The following is a 19,276-nucleotide window of genomic DNA, read 5'->3' as shown; positions in this document are numbered from 1 at the left end:
ATCTTATGTAGAAATAATAATCAAAACTATTGTAATTTATCACTATAAGTTAGGAAATATGCACAACTTTTATCAGATTAAAAACATTTTAAATAATTTCATATGCATCATTACAAACTATTAAAGATATATTACCTTGGTTCTGACTTTCAATTATCCTTTCAAAATTCTTCAGTTTCTTTGAAGGCAACTTTTTATTTCTTCCACCTAATTCCTTCAAAACAAAAGACTGGTTTTAACTATCTAAACATGCTTTCAAATATTCTTGGTCTTCATCAAGCTTGTAAGCTTCTTGATCCTTGTTTTTCTACAAATTTCATCAGCAGAGCATTCACTAGCTCACTGGCCAGAGCTTGAGCTTTAAACACATGTGTTATCTGTTATCTTATTATTTCCCTTACTACCTGCATTATTTTGTGAGTGACCAGAAAGAACAGACAGAAAGAAAAATCCTCCCAAGCAGGCCCACTCCCCAGAAGGCCACAGAAGCCAGGAGCTAGGCTGCAGTCCCGGGTGCATTATCAGGGGGCCAGATTCGAAGTAGAGAAGCTGGGACTTGAATCAGTGCTCCCATTAGACAGGCATTTCAAGCAGCAGCTTACCCCGGTGCAACACAGTGCTGGCCACAATTCTTTGTGAATTTTAAAGTGCTTTTTATATCTAACTCAAGCTTTACTCAAAGACCAAAAGATTTGTTCTATCAATGGCAGACTGGGAAAATAGATACCACAGCATTGACCTAACTGTCCCACAGTTTATGAAAACTTGATACTTAACAAAATTCATGTCTTAGGATTTAGTTCTGAACCTTTTCAGTGCCACTGTTTCACCTCTCCAAATACCAGCACATAGTATGCAGTACTATCTTACCTCATTAGGCAAGTCATACCCTCCTCCATTTTGAATGGTATTATTTTTTTGGTCATCTTGGCATCTTACAGGTGGTTTATTTTGGTGATTACCATGGCAAATGTTTAATTCTGCAGTTTCTGGTAAACCACTGTGCTTATTATTATTTAGTTCTACAATTAAAAAAAAATGGTGATTTTAATAAATGAGGTGAGGTATCCCCAAAGATTTTGAAATAAAAACTGTCTAACCCAATATTACAAATATTCATTCTAATTTTAACATGATATCAAGCAGTTTTATCTGGAGAGAATCACTCTATAGGCTCATGTTTTATTCAATAAAACAATCTCCTTTCACATCTAAGTACAAACTAGTAAGGCTAATCCATTTTCTCAATACAAGCCCCTTTTAATCCTAACTGCATGCCAACTAAACAGAAAGTAGTAACTGTTTCTCTATATTTCTTCAGGCACATGAAACTATGATTGCTACTTTATGTACACAGAGTACCAAAGATTACTGGCACCTATAAGAGATGCTGATGCTTGCACGGGGGAGGATTAGCCAACTAAACCATCACACCAAGCTTGGGATTCAGACACCTTAACCTCTGAAGTCTGCTCTTCAGATATTTGATTATCTATTTATATATATATATAAGTATATACATATATATATTTAAATTTTATTTTATTTTTCTTATTTCAAAGGCACAGTTTCAGAGAGAAGAGAGAGAGGCATTCTGCCTGCTGGTTCACTCAGTAAATGGCCATAATGCCCAGAACCAAACTGATCTGAAGGCAGGATCCAGGAGCCAGGAGTTTCCAGGTCTCTCCCATGGGTGTAAGGGCCCAAGGAATGGAGCCACCTTGTGCTGCTCTCCCAGAACGTTAGCAGGGAGCTGGATTAGAAGTGAAGCAGGGCCTGGTACAATGGCTCAAATGGCTAATCCTCCCCCTGCAACTGCTGGGATTCCCATATGGGCACCAGTTCCTGTCTATTTTGCATTAGCCGTGTATGTTTGTGTATACCTGCAGATGGAAGGTCTGTTTCTCTTCTCTCTGTAAATCATTTCTATATGGAATGCTGACACTGCAGGTAAAGAATTAGTGTACTATGCCACCACACCAGCCCCAATATTTATTAATTTTTATAAACTGTTATTATGAAGGAGAGAAAGGAGGGGCAGACAAACAATGCAAGAGCAGCAACATCCCATAACAGCTGAGGGTGTTCTAAGGCTAGGGCTGGAGGCAGGACCTGGGAGTACAACCCAGGTATCCAACCGGGATGACAAGAACTCAATTACATGAGACACCCTACTACCTCCCAGGGCAGTCAGATGCCCAGGCTGGAATTTAAACCTATGCACTCCTATATGGGACATGGGTTTTTAAACTGTTAAGCTAAACTTATGCTCCCAAAAGGCTTAAAGAAGTAAATTTAAAATGTTGATGTACAGCAATCAACATTGCAGTTACTTTTCCATAGTGCTGAAAAAGCAAGAATTCTACAATTATATAAAGACAAACACAATGCATTATAAATGCTCAACAATGTAAAGCAAATGTAAAAGTTTACCTCCATGCTTTCCAAAAAGAAAAGCTAAACCTACCTGAGCGATCACTGTCCAGGTCATACGTGCTACTGGCCTTCTGGATGATGGTTGTTTGGTCTTCTTTTTTATCGTTATTCACTGATTTTTTTATGTCAGAAACAAATCTTCTACTTTTCTGGTTTTGTTTGGTCTTTATCCTGTTCCTTTCACTAGTCCTAAAACCAACAATTATTATTTTTCTCCTAATATTTGTTCTTAAAAACCAAAAAACTGGAACAAAAAATAAGCAAACAAATCTTTTAGGCAAAGGGCTTTTTGCCCCAGCAAACAGTACACTTAACCTTACATTTTTATCTTATTTTACTTGAATGGTAGAGAAAGAGACAAGACAAAATGAAGGAGATCTCCCATCTGTCTGTAAAAGCCAGGGCTAGACCCGCAGCTGGGAATTCCATGTGGTAATAAGAAAACAACCACGTGAGTTATCACCTGCTTCCTCCCATCGCAGGATGTGCATGGTTAGGAAGCTAGGATGGGAGGCAGAGCTAGGACTGAGACGTGGGCACACCGAAAACAGCCTGTAGATATCCTAAGGGGTTCACTGCCACGCCGAACACCTGCTAGAAGTCTCCACAGCTTCTACTCGCTCCAAACACAAATATGATGTATTAAGTCGAAAGACTCTAAAAACAATCTCTAAAAGCTTCTTATCTAGGCTGTTACAGTTGCTCTTAAAGCCGATAATCTAAGAAAACTATGAGAAATGTATTCAGTTGTCTATTTTACAATTTATTCAATCATGGCCATACTTAGTTAAACAGATAACATTTATGGCTGTTCTTCTGCTATAAATGCAGAGGTAAGCAGTTAAAATACTTATTATCTGGTCCTTTACAGAAAACATTGTTAACCATTATTATAAAGCATTTATTATACTATATTTTAATTAACTTTAAAATATCTTATCAACTCCTCTAGGACAAGAATTAATCAAATCAAAATCAGTGTTTGCTTTTTTTTTCTTTGTTGTGTCTGCAAAATTGCTAACACTCTATAATTACTGACAATCAATAACCAAAAAAGAAAAAGAAGTAAAGAATTATAGTAATTAATGCAACCTGCCTCTTGAATAACTGAGCTGGACTTCTTGAAATGTATCCAAAGTCTTATTTGCTTTTTATTCCTAACAAAGACAGAAATTCTAGTATAACATTACTTCTTTTCAAATTCTTTTAAGATCAAGGACAGCTTAAAAACTAGTATACTGAAAATCAAATATAAAAAAAGCATTTTACATTAAAGAAGCACACATAGCTGTAAAAGCTCACTAAATTTTATAAAATGGGCTTTGTTGAACATAAATCATAGATTAATAGTTCATTTTTAAAAACTTAATACTTCACCTTAACTGCTTCAGAAAATTGTCAATGTGTTCTTTCCAATTTTGTGGAAATCCAAACATGAACTTCCTTATGATATAATTTGGATATCCTATTTAAGGATAAATAAGAGAGAGAAATTATCCAAAAGCTCAGAATTTTAGCAAACAGCATCATTAACTTGCAAAATCTTTCAAGAAACATGTACTTTTTGCTTACTAAGTGCCAGGCACTGTCACTGATACTGAAGAGTCAACAGTTAATGAAGCAAATTCCCTTGTAGCATGAAAGACAAAAGGAAATCATGGACTATTTGAGTAGATGGTACAACAGGGAAAGTGGAGAAGAAGAGATGGACAGCAACTTAAAAAACTAGTCAGGAACTCCTCATTGTAACAGTATAACAGGAGCAAATATCTGAAGACCATGAAGGAGTGAGCTTTTAGAATATGCAGTTGTGTGGTATAGTGGACAAAGCTGCTACCCACAAAGCCAGCATTCCATGTGGGTGCCAGTTCATGTCCCTGCTGATTTTCAAAAGATTTGTTTTACTTGAAAGTCAGAATGACACAGTGTGACAGCAAGAGCATTGATATGATTGTTCTTTCTCCAAATGGCTGCCATGGCCAGTGCTGGGCCAGTCCCAACTGGGAAGCAGGAGTTTTTTCCAGTCTGCCTCTTGGGTGCAGAGGCCAAGGACCTGGGCCACCTTCTGTCGTTTACTCAGGCACATTAGCAGGGAGCTGGATTGGAAACACAGCAATTCATATAGAATTGTATTGTCACAGGCTGTGGTTTAATGCATTAAAGCATACCACAGGCCCCCAAAATGAGATTTTTTTTAAAGATTTTTAAATTCTTTTTAAAAAGAAGAGTGAAGTACTAACTTGATATCTTTGAGTGACAGTGAGAAAATCAGAGCTAATATACAAATGAAAGACTGACAGGATCACAGATCATTTATTCATAACATCTGCTCTAGATGTATGCAAATGAGTAAATGTAGTAGATATTTTCCTTTAGTTATTCATATAGTTCAGTTGTTCCCCCTGCATAACATTCTCCTACTAAAAGTTTCCTGGAGAAGGTTTTAAAAATTTCCAAAAATTTAAAATTATTATCAGGAAGGATGAAATAGTAAAATCAATTAGGGAAATATGGTACGATACCAAACAGCAAAAAAAAAAAACCCACTAAGGAATAAAGACAAATTGGCAATAATAAATTTAAAATAAACTATTCAGTGTGTTTCCTTCTACCTCTAGCTATAACCAGCAGTATGCAAGGATAGGAAAGTAGATCCCATAAGGACCAGGGTACTGCCAGTTAGGTTAAACAAAGAGAGGAAACGGAAAATCAGAGTTATAACATTTCTGTAAGACAGTTCTTTATAAGTAAGGAGTATTTTGCTTTAGTATTTTAATCACAATGTTTATTTAAACTAAGTGTCAATAAAGGTGATAACATAAAACTAACTGTAGTGTTTTCAAATTCAAAATAAATAATGTTTACTTATTTATAATTTTCAAATACCTACTTAAAAATGTGAAAATCTGTATTGCTGTTGGAAAATGTTTTACTGACTAAAATAATAATTTATTAACTAATGATGGTTATTTACCTGCTTCTTTCATGGAAATCCGGTCTATTATTCCTTTTAAAACATAAATGTTGCCTGATATAGTTCTAAGTTCATTATGTTTAATCCGCTCTTTAATTATATTACTGTGCCAATATATATTAGGCATGTTTCTAGGAGAAAAAGATAGCTTAGTTAAACCAAAGTAATCATACTTAACTAGTACTCACAAATTATATAGATACACACACAACTATAAACACTTTTTCACTCCAGCTATAGCAACAGCAAAATAAATTTGAAAACATTTGAAAGACAAATCTTGCAGAACTCAAATGCTTGGCTAATGTTATCCTCAGAATATTTACCTAGAAACTGGACTGTCAGTAAAATTTATTTTTATTGGAAAGGCAGATTTACAAAGAGGAGAAACAAACATCTTCAATCTACTGGTCCATTCCCCAAATGGTCACAACTGCCAGAGCTGAGCTGATCCAAAACCAGCAGCCAGGAGCTTCTTTGGGATATCCCATGAAGGTGCAGGCTCCCAAGGCTTTAGTTCATCCTGCACTGCTTTCCCAGGCCATAAGCAGAAAAATGGATTGGAGGTAGAGGAATTGGGACACTAACCAGCACCTATATGGTGCAAAGATGAGGATTACCCTGTTGAGCCATCGCATCCATCCCCATACATTATACCTTACAGTATTACTTCTCTTCCACACTTTGCTGTTTTAATGGGTTTTTATTTTATTTTATTTAAAAATCTAAAAGCACTGTCTCTAATACTAGAAATATTAACATTTAATTTTCAAAAGAATTCAGCATGACAAAACTGAGGTGGAAATAGGATAAGTAATTTGCTCAAGTAATATGGGTAGTAAGCAGCAACAATGGGAATCTACATTGCATATCAGACATCTAAGAAATGGACATAGGAAGTTGGCCTTGTGGTATAGCAGGTAAGTCAAAGCATGTAAGGCAGGCAGTCCAAATGGTCACCAGTTTGAAATCTGGATGGTCCAGTTCGTATTCAGCTTCCTGCTAATGCCTAGGAAAAACAGAAGATGACCCAGATGTTTGGACCCACACTTCTCAGACAGGAGACTTGAAACAAGCTCTTGGCTCCTAGCTGAGCGTTGGCTGTCAGTGCCAATTGCAGAGTGCACCAGTGGTTGGAAGATCTTTCTGTCTTTCCTTCAAACCCTGACTTTCAAACAAATAAATAAATCTTAAAAAAAAATGGGCACGGGCTCAGTGGCATGGCCTAGCGGCTAAAGTCCTCACCTTGAACACGTCGGGATCCCATATGGGAGCTGGTTCTAATCCCGGCAGCTCCACTTCCCATCCAGCTCCCTGCTTGTGGCCTGGGAAAGCAGTTGAGGACGGCCCAAAGCCTTGGGACCCTGCACCCATGTGGGAGACCTGGAAGAAGTTCCTGGATCCTGGCGTTGGATCGGCATAGCACTGGCCGTTGAGCTCACTGGGGAGTGAATCATTGGATAGAAGATCTTCCTCTCTGTATATCTGACTTTCTAATAAAAATGAATACATCTTTAAAAAAAAAAAAAAAAAGAAAAGGAAGAGTAACACAGAGAGGCTGAGGACAGCAAGATCTTTCAACCACTGGTTCACTCCCCAAATGGTGTTAACAGCTATGTCCGGGCCAGGTGGACATCTGCAATCAGGAACTTCACCCTGGTATTCCACATTGGTGGCAGGGCCCTAACTACCTGAGTCATCTACTGTTGCCTTCCGAGACAGTACAGGACGGCCCATAGCTTTCGGACCATGCTCCCACATGAGAGATCTCAAAGAAGCTCTTGGCTCCTGGTTTCGGATTTGTTCAGCATCGGCCGTTGTGACCATTTGGAGTAAACCAACAAATAGAGAGCTCTCTATCTCTCCTCTCTCTAAAAATCTTCTTACAAAGCAAAACAGAAAAATAAGATAAAGCTGATACAGTCAATATGACATTTTACTTTTTGCCTCAGTTCATACTCTAAGTTTTTTTTATAGGACAATGCTTTTAAGCCTTACATGAAAAGGTCAAGTTTTATTAAACATCTGAAATGTTATACTCACATCAATTTTCCTTCTACACATATAGCAGTATTATCATTGACACCTTTAATCATCCATTCTTGCAGCTGGATTATCTAATTAAATATAAAACAAAGAAGTTATTTCCAGTATTACTTGTAGCATACACATTACAAAAGAAAATACTCATCTAAACAATTGAAATTACTCCATACTCCTGAATTCCCATTAAGTTGGCATTCATTCTGTTTTGAGTGGCCAATAGGTAAAACTCTTACATATGATCAAAACCAGGAGAATGAATTGTTGTACTTAGTTCATACTTAGTTCATTCTATAATACAGAAATAACTGCAAGTATTTAAGCTCGACTACTAGGGACAAATCATATAAAATTCCAGGATAATTATTATAACATCAAGTCCTGGGATAACCATTTGGCCTAGCAGCTAAGATGCCCATGTCACGTATCAGCATGCCTAGGTTAAATTCCCAGCTCTATGTCCTGAATGGTTGGTATGGAAGGTAAAGGCTGAAGGTGAGTAAAGATGAAGAGGCGCTGGATTCATCTATATGGATGCTGTTATCACCACAGATGGCAGAAAATTAACAGGTATCAAATGCCTAAAAATGCAAAATAATGACTAGGTCAGTATAGACAAACTTAACAAGAAGGGATAGAGTACTAAAGTCTGATAGCAAGTGCTTCAAAGCAGCTTTAACTGGAAAGAACAAAGAATAGTCTATGGAATCCATATTGGAGTTACAATTCAAATCTGAGCTGCTCCATTTCTGAACCTGCTTCCCATTAATTTACTAAGTTAGACAGTGGATGATGGTCCATGTGCGTAGACTCCTGTTTCAGACATCGGAGACCAGAATGGAGTTCCCAGCTCCTGGAGCTGGCTCCGATCCAGTGCTGGCTGTTAGAAGTCATTTAGGAGGTGAACCTGTAGATGCAAGATACCAATTTCTCCCTCTGGTACTGCGCCTTTCAAATAAATAAATAAATAAATCTCAAAATAAATAAATATAGTAAGTACCCCAAGGATCATGGGGAAAAAAATAAAGATCAGGAATGAATGTAGTGTTCTTTCCACAAGAAATAACTGTTAACACTGCACAGCTCCTAATACAAGAAAAGTCTTAATACCCGGATCTTTCTACTTTCAGCCCAATTCTTTTCATTAGGCCATAATGTTGCTACAGTAAGCAATAACAAAACATGAAGTTACTGTCAACAAAATGAAAGTCTTGAGATTACAAATACTTGACTAACAGCTAGAAAAATACCTTAAAAGTTTTCATACCTGAGTTTTTTTAACTTCATTTGCAGCTGTTTGAAATATATTGGGAGGAGACAGCTTGGAAATATTTCTCTTTGACCTCCGAGGTATAGCTACACTAAATCTTGGACTTGCAAGCACAATTTTACACGTATCTTCCATGGAATCTAAAAGATCAATCCCTCTGGGTGCTGCTTTTTCATTTCCCTCCTTAATTTCCTGCTCCAAAGTGTCTTCTGTTGTTACCTTACTATCAGTAACCATTAACTGATTGGAAGCTTTAACAGGAACACAGTTTGTACTAAGACTCTCAGCATTCGTATTTTGCAATTTTTCACAGGATGACTCAGTGTTTTCTAAAATAAATGTGTCCTTTTTGGATTTAGTTGTTGCAATCACATTCTCCTTTGGGTGAAGAACTTTTTCAGTCAACTGAGCTTTGGATAATGTATTGTTTGAGACTCCTGCAGCTGAAATATTTTCTTGTTTTTGCTTCAGAATTGGAAATTCTGCAAAAAATATAAGATAAAACAAGATTTATGGAAGGATCATTGGAAAAAGAAGTTAATTAAAACTTTTCAATATATTAAAAAAAACTTTCAGAATAAAAATGCCTCACTCTCCCACCCAGTCTTCTAGGAGTACCTGATTTTCACAATTGAAACTCTGTCCACAATAAATGCTTTCTAGATACACAGAACATACAATATCTAGAAATATGATAGTTTAGTAACAAACTAAAAAACAAACTTTACCATTTTTCACTGTGAAATATTCTCTTTTCCTGCTGTTTAACCAAAAGGAAATCTGATGACTCTAAGCTTCTTAGGCTAAAGCTGAGATTTTTTTAAAGAGGAAGTAAAACTGTATTAATCATCAAAAAGAAAAACTGTCTTTATAAGTTGGTGTTTAAATTGAAAAAAATAGATTTATTATGTGTTTGAAAGGCCGAGTTACAGAGAGAGAGAGATTACGGAGAACTATAGAATTTCATTCACTGGTTCACTCCCCAATAGGTCAGTTAAGGCCGGCCCATTAGCCAGGAACTTGTTCCAAGTCTACCTATGGGGCATTTGCTACTGGTTTCCCAGGATAATTAGCAAGGAGCTTGACTGGAAGTGCAACAGCTGGACTGGCACCCATATGAAATACCAGTATCATAACCAATAGCTTAACCTACTATGTAAAGACACTGTTCTTGAAATAAAGACACTTACAGACAGCAATGATCAGACCACTTATAATACATGTTTGCAATATAATAGTTATATATACTCTCTTCTAATTTCCTATTTTATTTTAGTTGGAACACAAATTGTGTTACACTGAAAAATTTTTTTATACAAAATCAAGATTAAAAACAAAAACATGAACTTCTCCACATTACAATTTATGAACTTTAAACAAAAGACTTAGAAGGTGGGAGGGTGTGGTACTGGAGCTGGGAAGGAACTCTTGGTGCTAGAGCTGGTATGCTGTACTGGGTAACCCACCACCTGCAGTACCAGTAGCCCATTTGGGCTGTTCCATTTCTGATCCAGCCTGGGAAAGCAGAGGAAGATGGCTAAGTATTTGGACGCCTGTTCCCATGTGAAAGACCCAGAAGTAGTTCCTGGCTCTGGACCAGCCCAGCTCCCACCATTGCAGACATTTGGGGAATGCACCAAGCAAATGGAAGATATTTCTCATCTCTTTCATTCCATCTCTTCTCTTCTTCTCTTCCTCTCTCTCTCCCCTTCACTCCCAGATAAACAAATCTTCTCCCCCCAAAATTAAAGAAATAAAAGACACTCTGGTGCTGCCAAAAAGGGTTTGTATACATAAAAGTTACATAAAAATGACACCCAGTTTTGAAACTTCTGCAAATTTCTAAAATACTTTTAAAAATCTATATACGAAGATGGACTTCCACTGAAACTGCTGGAAATGTATAGACAATGGGATGTGCTGGACTGTCTGACATACCAGCAATGTCAGACACACCTAAATAACAGACTGATGGAATGACTCCTTAGAAAAGACTATACTATCGTAGCAATGGGGGAAAAATTTGTCCGGGGCGGGGGGGGGGGGGGGGGGGAGGAGCTTGGCGAGGGGGAATCCCAGTCTCTACGAAATTGTATCATAAAATCGAAAAATTTTAAATAAAAATTTAACAATCTATATAAAATATTGAAATTTACTCTTTAAATGTTGAGACTCAATCCAAATTGATATGCCTAAATATCTCTTTGTTCGGCCTTCAAAACCACAAAAGCACATCTACCAGTTAGAAACAACAAAATTGTTTATACTTTATTCTGCTTTATAGCTCAGATTTTTAAAGTTCAGTAAATACAGAAATCATTTTTTTTGACACATAAGTGTAGGGTCCCAAGGTTTTGGGCCATCTTCCTCTGTTTCCCCAGGCTACAAGCAGGGAGCTGGATGGGAAGTGGAGAAGCTGGTGAAGAACCTAGGCGTTTTCTGCCTTTTGTGATTCTGCCTTAATGGCTTGGCTGGGGGTTGTGTGAACCTCAGGCCTGATAGTCTACGTGACACCCGGCAGGACACCTGGCAGACCACTCCTCAAGAAGGAGGTACCTGGTGTTTGATAAGATTCACAGCCCAATAGCTTATCAATTTGTACTTTTTAAAAGTTGCTTGTTTCATACCCACCAACAGAAGCCTGCTAAGTCATGACTGTATAATTAATAGCCTGAAATGTATAAGAACTGGGGGGCTTGGGCTCTCGGCGCTTCCCTGGCTCTTCTGGCTCGCGCTTCTTTTGTCCTCCTTGTGGATCCTTGCAGCCTCGGCTGCGGCTGCCCCTCCCCCGCCCAGCCATGCTGGGCTGGGGGAGGTCGCTGGGTTACCTAGGCTAACCTGAATAAACCACCTTTTTGCCTCAGCACCGACTTCAGACTTGATGATTATCTGGGGGTTTCAAAAAACGGCACAACACTGGGACATGAGCTGGTGCCCATATGGGATACTGGGGCTTAGACGGAGAAGGTTAGTCAGTTGAGCTATCACAAATAGGCCCCAATTAGAAAAAAAAAAGGGGGAGGGTGTGTGCTTGGCATTGTGGTACAGTGTGTTAGGCCTCAGTCTGCAACACTGGCATCCATAAATCCAGGAGCTGGTTTGAATACTCCACTACTAATCCAGCTTCCTGCTAATGTGCCTGGAAAAGCTGAAGGAGACAGTCCAAGTGCCTGGACCTGTACACCCATGTGGGAGCCCTGGATGCAGCTCCTGGCTTAGGCCTGGCCCCAGCCCTGGGGGTGTAGTCATTTGCAGAAGGAAACAATGAATGGAAGATATCTCTAACTCTAGCTTTCAAATGAAGAAAACATATATATCTTAAAAAAAAAAAAAAGCATAAAAATAAAAACAGGCCTCTATCAACAGTGCTTGCTGAAATAATTAAGTAGGGGTAATTCAAATAAAACAAATTTTATTACCAATTACTGAAACTCACCAAACTCTGAATTTTAAGAATCCAATTTCTGATCACTTCTATCTTTGCAGCTGAAAACCACTGACTGCCCAGGGAATGGTGTTATGGCAATCCTAGATCCTGGTTTCAAACTAAAAAAAGTGCACTCTGCTTTGAGCAAACTGGGAAGTAAACAGCGAACACAAGACTCTCACCTGCCTTTCAAATATTTATAATACATAAATACACACACCCTTTGTTTTTACTCCAGTGACTACTCTAACAACATCTATACTTTTTAAAATTATATTTGCTGATCTCCTTTATATCTTTTTTTACCCTTATCATATCACGGTCAATTATGTTGAACCCTTGAACACATTCTCACCTCAACTCCTCTGCCCTTCATATCACTCCATCCATTTTGGCAAAATTACAACCCAATTATATATAGTTGGAAAAAATAACTACTATATGTATTGATCCCACTTTAAATTCATGCACACAAAAATCAGGTATCTTAATTTTAACTAGGAACACCAAATTTGGGCCTACATTATTATTTTCCTCTACTGTGCTATTCGAAATTCCACTTTGACAATGTCTGTTTCACCTTACCACTGGCTGATTACCTTACCACTTTAGATTATTTTGAAATTAAATAATAGCCCATCAGTATTTGTATTGATATAATACACTGTCTTCTTTTTTTGTTAATGATTTATTTGTATAACTGGCCAACACAATTTATGCACTAGATTCTGTTCCCTGACAACTACACGAGGGCATCACACCAGCGCTGGTGTTTTTACCTTCCTGTTAGGTTCTTTCCAACAGCACACATCTTGCTATTATTTCACCAACAATAAAGACAATAAAACTGTAACTTCCCATATACAGGTTCTTCATTCCCCTAAAAGTTTTCAACTGCTCTTTTCTCTCATATATTCTAAATTTTTTCAATTTTTATTTTACAGGCAGATACAGTGAGCTTACAGCTGCTACCTAGTTCCCGAAATGCCTTCAATGGCTGAGGCTGGACAGCTGGAGCCAGGGATTCAATACAGGTATTCTAGAAGCAATCCAAGGGCCTTCATCGGCTGCCTCCCAAGGACTGCATTAACAGGAAACTGATGTCAGGAGACCAGCTGGGTATGCGTCCAAGCACACAGAGTGGCTCAACACACGTCCCCCCCGTATCATGTATTTACTAAACATTTTACCAAAACCACTCTCATCAAAGTCACCAATGATCTCCACCTTGCTAAGAGTTGACTTAAAAGTATTTAGTTGAAAGGCAAAATGACAGAAATGGAGGAAGACAGAAATAGATTCAATCTGTTTCACTCCTCAAATGCCTGCAGTGGCTAGAGCAAAAACAGGCCGAAGCCAAGACCTAGAAACTCCACTTGAAACTCCCCTGTGAGTGGCAGGAACCCAAGGACTCTGACCATTATCTGCTGTCTAATAAGTGCATCAGCAGAAACCTGGAGGACCACTCACTCCAACATGGAATGCAAGTGTCCCCCACTGCATCTTTCTGATTCTTACAGCATTAGACACAGTAGATAATTCTCTTGTTAAAGCAATCTCTTTCTTTAGCATTCTGTGGTACTGCTCTTACAGTTTTCCTTCTAATTCATCATCTCCTTGGTGGCCTTCTCTTTGAGGCCTTTCTATTCTTAAATCTAACTTCCTAAATGTTGGAGTGCCCAGCACACAACATTCCCATCAGCTGGTTCCAGACCCAAATAGCCACAATAGGGACTGTCCACCACCTCCTTCAAATATGGGGGCTGAACTGCCACTTCCTCATCAACACTGCCCTGACAATCCCAGTGGAAATTGTAGTCCTCTATCTTTCCAGCTATCTTGTTTTTCATCTGAAACTGTAATTTCATTTAAAAATCATCTACCCATTACTTGCATGTGAATTACAAAGAGGCAGAGATTTTTGTGTATTTTGTTCATTGCTATATCCTGAACAGCTATCTAACCCATCAAATAGTGAAAACATTAGAGCTCATTCACTGATATATAAATAAATAAGACTTACCTCTCAGAGAAATGTTATGCAATCTGTAGTTTTCCTTTTCTTCACAGAGGTAGGTATGCTGCAAGAGCCTTTTATCCTGTCTGTGAAGAGTGAAAGTTTTAGCACTGTCACTTTTCAGGTGTTCCAGCAAACTGCTGTCTCTTGATGTCTGTTCCAGCTTGTTTTCCAGAACTCTTTCTTTCATTCTTTGAAATATTTTTCCTGGTGATTCATAGTCTGTTTTACTTTTAAATCCATTCTTGTTGGGCTGGATAGCACTGATATCAAGAGAACTGTTGGAGCTGGTAGGCTCTGCTAGCATGGTAGACTGAAATACATTGTTACTCTTACAAGTTCCTTTTTGTGGGAAAGGAGTCTTCTGGTGGTTGTTCAAGTTCAAAGAAGAGTTCTGATATTTCACCAAATCTTTAACAGGAGTCAGCGTGCCTGAAGGAATGCTGTCAAAAAACACGGCATCCAGCAGCATATTTTTCCTTTGAGATGTCTCTGAAGATAGCTGAATTCCTGGATGTTTTAAAGGTGTTTCAATCATCTTGGAAAGACAGAAAACAACCAAGTTCCTCACACAGATATTCTGTCAAGCAAAGTTTTCTGCAAAGAACTTCAGTAGGTGCCCTCAGAAACCTGGAGTTCAATATGAAAAAAGAAATTTTACTATGCATTTCTGCAAAAGGAATTGTTAGAATTTATCTGCTTTCCACACAAATATGACTAACTCACAAAAGCACAAAATCAGATTTAGCTCACAAATCACACTGCAATCTAATTTCTTTGTTGGTCACATTTTTATTATTTTTCAAAATGACCAAAAGATCTTTACGTTTCTGTACAAAAAAAAAAAAAGCATTCACCAAATAATAAACCTAATAGTGCTGAGAATTTTAATTTTGAATATCTGCTTTTGAAATTTAGTTAAACATCTTATATTGGGGTTCCAATCTATCTGCAACAAAACAAACTAGATCATATCTGCATATGGCACAACATTAGGCTACAAAATAAGTTCATAAATATGTTCCCCCACCTCCCCCCGGCCAGTGTGATGGCTCAACTGGCTAATTATCTGCCTGCAACCACCAGCATGTCACATGGCCACTGGTTTGATTTCCAGTTACTCTACTTCTGATCCGGCTCCCTGCTTGTGGCCTGGGAAAGCAGCAGAGGATCCCTTTGGGAGAACTGCAGGAGGCTCCCAGCGTCTGGCTTCAGATCAGTTCAGCACTGGCTGTTGCAGTGGTTTGGGGAAAGAAATAGTGAATGGAGGAACTTTGCCTTTTTTCTGTAAGCCTGCCTTTCTAATAAAAACAAAAAAATCTAACCACAGAGCCACCTAGAGAGTGCATAATCCGGGAGTGAGAGAGACCTGCGGGGGAAATAGTGGGCCTCTCCATCTTGGGTTACAACTCCCATGGGAGGGCACAAAATAACTAGGACAGGGGCTGGGGTGGCTAGACAGAGAGACACTCAACAACATCTGTGAGGGCTGGATAGCTGAGCTAGTTAGATGGAACTAAGCTTCAATACCCTTAGACATTTACGAGAGCCAGATGGGATATGGGGCAGACTGGACTAGCCTGCAGCACATACTGGCAAACCAGGGTAGGGGGCAGGCCTGGTGGGGGTTATTGTGGGTCGCTCTGACTAGGCTGCAGCTCCCACTGGTTTATGTGGGGGCCAAGTATGTGCTGGGCAGAACCAGGGTGGACTGCAACACCCATCGGTTCCAGTGGAAGTAGGGGCTGAAAACAAACCAACCCAGCAGATGCAACCACCAGTTGATTAGGGAAATGGACTGTGGCGGTCCCTGTACTTGCTAGTATATAGGAATCTGGTCTGTGAACACCTCAAAGTTTCTTTGGGGATCCCCTCAATCGAATTGGCAGACACAGACCTTAACCAAGACAAGACGGTAGATCAATCAGGTCAATCAATCACCTCAGCTATATGTTGGCAGCGAAATACTGGACAAAGGGAGAGTCTATGATGGACCTTGTGAATCAGTGGATTCTTCAGCAACCTCATCATGCCTGGAGTGGCGAGACTGACAGTGATTTATAACTGGTGAGCTATCAGAACCACCTGAGCAAGGATCGCAGAATGTGCCCCGCATCCGGGACCTGGGGTGGGTGGGAGACTGGGTGGGGCTTCTCCCTCAATATTCCCTTTACCTCAGATATATGAAGAAAACAATACGGAAATAGTGGTCTTACCCACTTTCCCATAGCCCTTGTACCTTTTTACCCTAATTAACAATGTAAAGATTGCCAAAATATAATAAAAAAAAATTTTTTTTCCCAGTAAGGCATCTAATTTTTAAAGTAATAGCTGCATTATCTAAATAAAACCTGAAAACTCCATTCACTCATTTAAATCATCTGCCTTTGTTATGCTCCAAAGCATTTAAACTGCAAGTTTTATATATTATATTAATTCTAATCTTTAAAGAATGTAATGCTATCTAGGACTTTCAGAAAACATCATAAACTTGTATATATGTGGTCTCAGACTTTGAGTATCTTATGTAACTATTATTTCCCACACCTACAAATTATTCTAGGTGAAAAATCATAGTTGCATTCAATAATACAATCCAATAATATATACATATATTTTACAGATGGAGAGCGGGAGGACTCAGATTTTCAATCTGCTGGATCACTCTCCAAATAGTCATACAGCAAGAGCTGGGAAGCACAAGCTGCTTCTGAGTCGCCCACATGGGAGCACAGGCCCAACTGCCTGGGCCTTTCTCCACTGCTTCCCCAGGCCACAAGCAGGGAGCTGGACAGGAAGTAGAGCAGGCAGTGCAGGTGCCCCAGAAGGATTAGCCTGCTATGCCAGGATACCATCCCCTAGAGTGTCTCTGAATTGGGTGTTAGTTGGTTCATTTATTGGCCTTTTGTAATCATTGCTTCTTATATCCTTTCTGTTTACACTTTGTATAAACATTAATAAAATTTTCCCTACAGAAACTTCTACTGAATAATGCTATAAATATTAATAGCCAATATTTACAGAACACTATTTACTATGTTGGCCACTACATAATTTAAAAAAAATTATTTTTACAGAACAATTTTTGCTATATTGGTCACTACATAATTTTTTAAAATTACTTATTTTGATAGAACAGTATTTACTATCTGTTAGCCACTATGTAATTTATTTATTTATTTTTATTTAATTTATTTTAATTAATTTATTTTTATTGGAAAGCCAACTTTACATACTGAAAGATCTTCCATTGGCTGGTTCACTCCCCAGGTGATCACAAGAGCCAGAGGAAACCGGAGCCTGGGAGCCTCTTTGGGGTCTCCCATGTGGGTGCAGGGTCCCAAGGCTTTGGGCCAACCTCTACTGCTTTCCCAGGCCACAAGCAGGGAGCTGGGAGGGAGGTGGGAGAGCAGGGATAGGAATCTCATGCCCACATGAGATTCCAGGGCATGAAAGGCGAGGACTTCAGCCACTAGGCTACCGTGCCAGGTCCCACTATATAATCTTTTTTTCCCCCCCTATACAATCTTAAAGCAATTCTTTTAATAATTTATTTAAGTTTCATTATAATCTTAAAGCAAGTCTTTTACTCATTTAGGTTTCATTATTGTTCCTCTGCCTGGTTAAGTGATTTGCCCACAGTGATAATGATAAAGTGCAGGAATAAGTTTATCCAGTTAGTCTATTCAATTTTTGCCCTCTACCTACAAGCAAAACAGTCTGCCAAGTTTAGACAAGTGGGAACACTACAGTCCTGGATGTCCATGAACAAAGGGACAGAAGTTCAGCTATCCCCATATAACTCAATGTATTCAATGTATACATTAATAAGTCATATGAATTATCTACACTGACAAGTACCAAAAAGTAAATCAGAAAGATCAGGATATATCCCTGCGCACCATAAAAACGTATATAAAACACCATCAATGAGTATAAACGCAGCGGAAAAAAAAAATAAGCAAGAAAGTACATCAAACCATGTAAACAACGCCTATTCCTGAAAGGTATTGGAAACAGCTCTTGCGTTTTTAAAATAAGCTTATTAACAACTGAAAACATCTGCAGAAAGCTGCAATTCCCTCTCAAAGAAAAGTCGAAGGCCCATGGGTGCTAAGTTTTCACAGCAACTCGGACAGACGGGCAGCGATACACACAATGCCCCTCCCTTCTAACAATGCCAACCGAAAATACTTTTCCTAAAAGCGACTTTTAGAACGAAGGCCCGGGGCGCCCACCACGGAAACGAGCGTTCCACTGACTTGACAGCGGCACCAGCAGCGCATGGAACAGTCCTGGGTGAAACGGCCCTGGCTCAGGGATGGCAGAGGGGACCGTGGATGCCCGGGCCGGGGGCCGGGATCGCACAGGGCATCCCACACGCGAGCCGAGGGCAGCGGGGCGGAGAGCGGGACCTGCGGCGCAGGGCCTGGCGGGCGAGACCGGGGGCTCGCGCCTCGGGCCCACGACCACCCCGGTCCGGAGCGGCCGCGCCCCCGGACACGCTCACTCCTCCTCCAAGCAGCAGTCCGCCACAACAGTCCGCCGATTCAAATTTGAAGCGCCCGCCCTCCAGTCAGCCCGGGATTGGCACGCTGAAGAGAGGCGTCACCGTGCGCTTCACCGGCGGCCGACCCGGCGCGGCGCGGACAAGGCCACGTTCACAGCAGGCGTGGGATGTCCATCCCAGCTGCCACGGACGGTGGGCGCGCCCCTCACCTCAGAGTCCGTTCCGTCTCTCCCCGGGGGAGCTCCCAAGCACACAGCCCGCCGCTCCTCCGCCTCCCGTAGTGCTTTGCGGCCGGAAGACTAGTCAGGCGCCGTCGGTCGATTCCGGCGCCAGTGAGGGGACTAAGTTTGGTCCTTCGCGGCTACCACACCGCCTATAGGGGGCGCTCGTCCGCGGCCTCCCGTTTTCTGCGCTTTTCCTTCTGACGGAGGGTTTTGACAAGGCGCTTCAGAGAAGCCTTTGATTTCTCGGTTAGCGGTGCCTAGGAGGCCAAGGGAAGAAATCTTTTGTTCTGTGATAGATACGGCTTTTCACAGGAAGTTTGATATTTACTTTGAGGTATTCCCGTCAGAAGTGTCCTCCCCCATCACCTCTCTTCC

The 19,276-nt window shown here is 39.9% G+C and overlaps 1 protein-coding gene across 2 annotated transcripts in view; it reads right to left on the bottom strand.

Moving 5' to 3' along the window:
• Positions 1-18,965, bottom strand: part of MIS18BP1 (MIS18 binding protein 1) — a 31,142-nt gene extending 12,177 nt beyond the window's left edge. Inside the window, exons 1-9 of one of the 2 annotated variants that reach the window (XM_040969818.1) lie at positions 18,887-18,965; positions 14,174-14,797; positions 8,721-9,205; positions 7,454-7,527; positions 5,411-5,541; positions 3,814-3,901; positions 2,468-2,625; positions 871-1,022; positions 136-214 (exon numbers count right to left, since the gene is read on the bottom strand). In XM_040969818.1, coding sequence (XP_040825752.1) covers positions 136-214; positions 871-1,022; positions 2,468-2,625; positions 3,814-3,901; positions 5,411-5,541; positions 7,454-7,527; positions 8,721-9,205; positions 14,174-14,705 — 1,699 coding nt within the window. In that variant the 5' untranslated portion in view covers positions 14,706-14,797; positions 18,887-18,965. Of the gene's footprint in view, positions 1-135; positions 215-870; positions 1,023-2,467; positions 2,626-3,813; positions 3,902-5,410; positions 5,542-7,453; positions 7,528-8,720; positions 9,206-14,173; positions 14,798-18,582 lie in introns of both variants that reach the window. The other variant, XM_040969817.1, reaches the window with a different exon arrangement.
• Positions 18,966-19,276: the final 311 nt, after the last annotated feature.

Source organism: Ochotona curzoniae, unplaced genomic scaffold (assembly GCF_017591425.1).
Source record: "Ochotona curzoniae isolate NIBS_2020 unplaced genomic scaffold, NIBS_Ocur_1.0 scaffold_4701, whole genome shotgun sequence".
Lineage (NCBI taxonomy): Eukaryota > Metazoa > Chordata > Mammalia > Lagomorpha > Ochotonidae > Ochotona > Ochotona curzoniae.
Note: the sequence above shows the minus strand (reverse complement) of the source record. Positions and strands in the feature narration are given on the sequence as shown.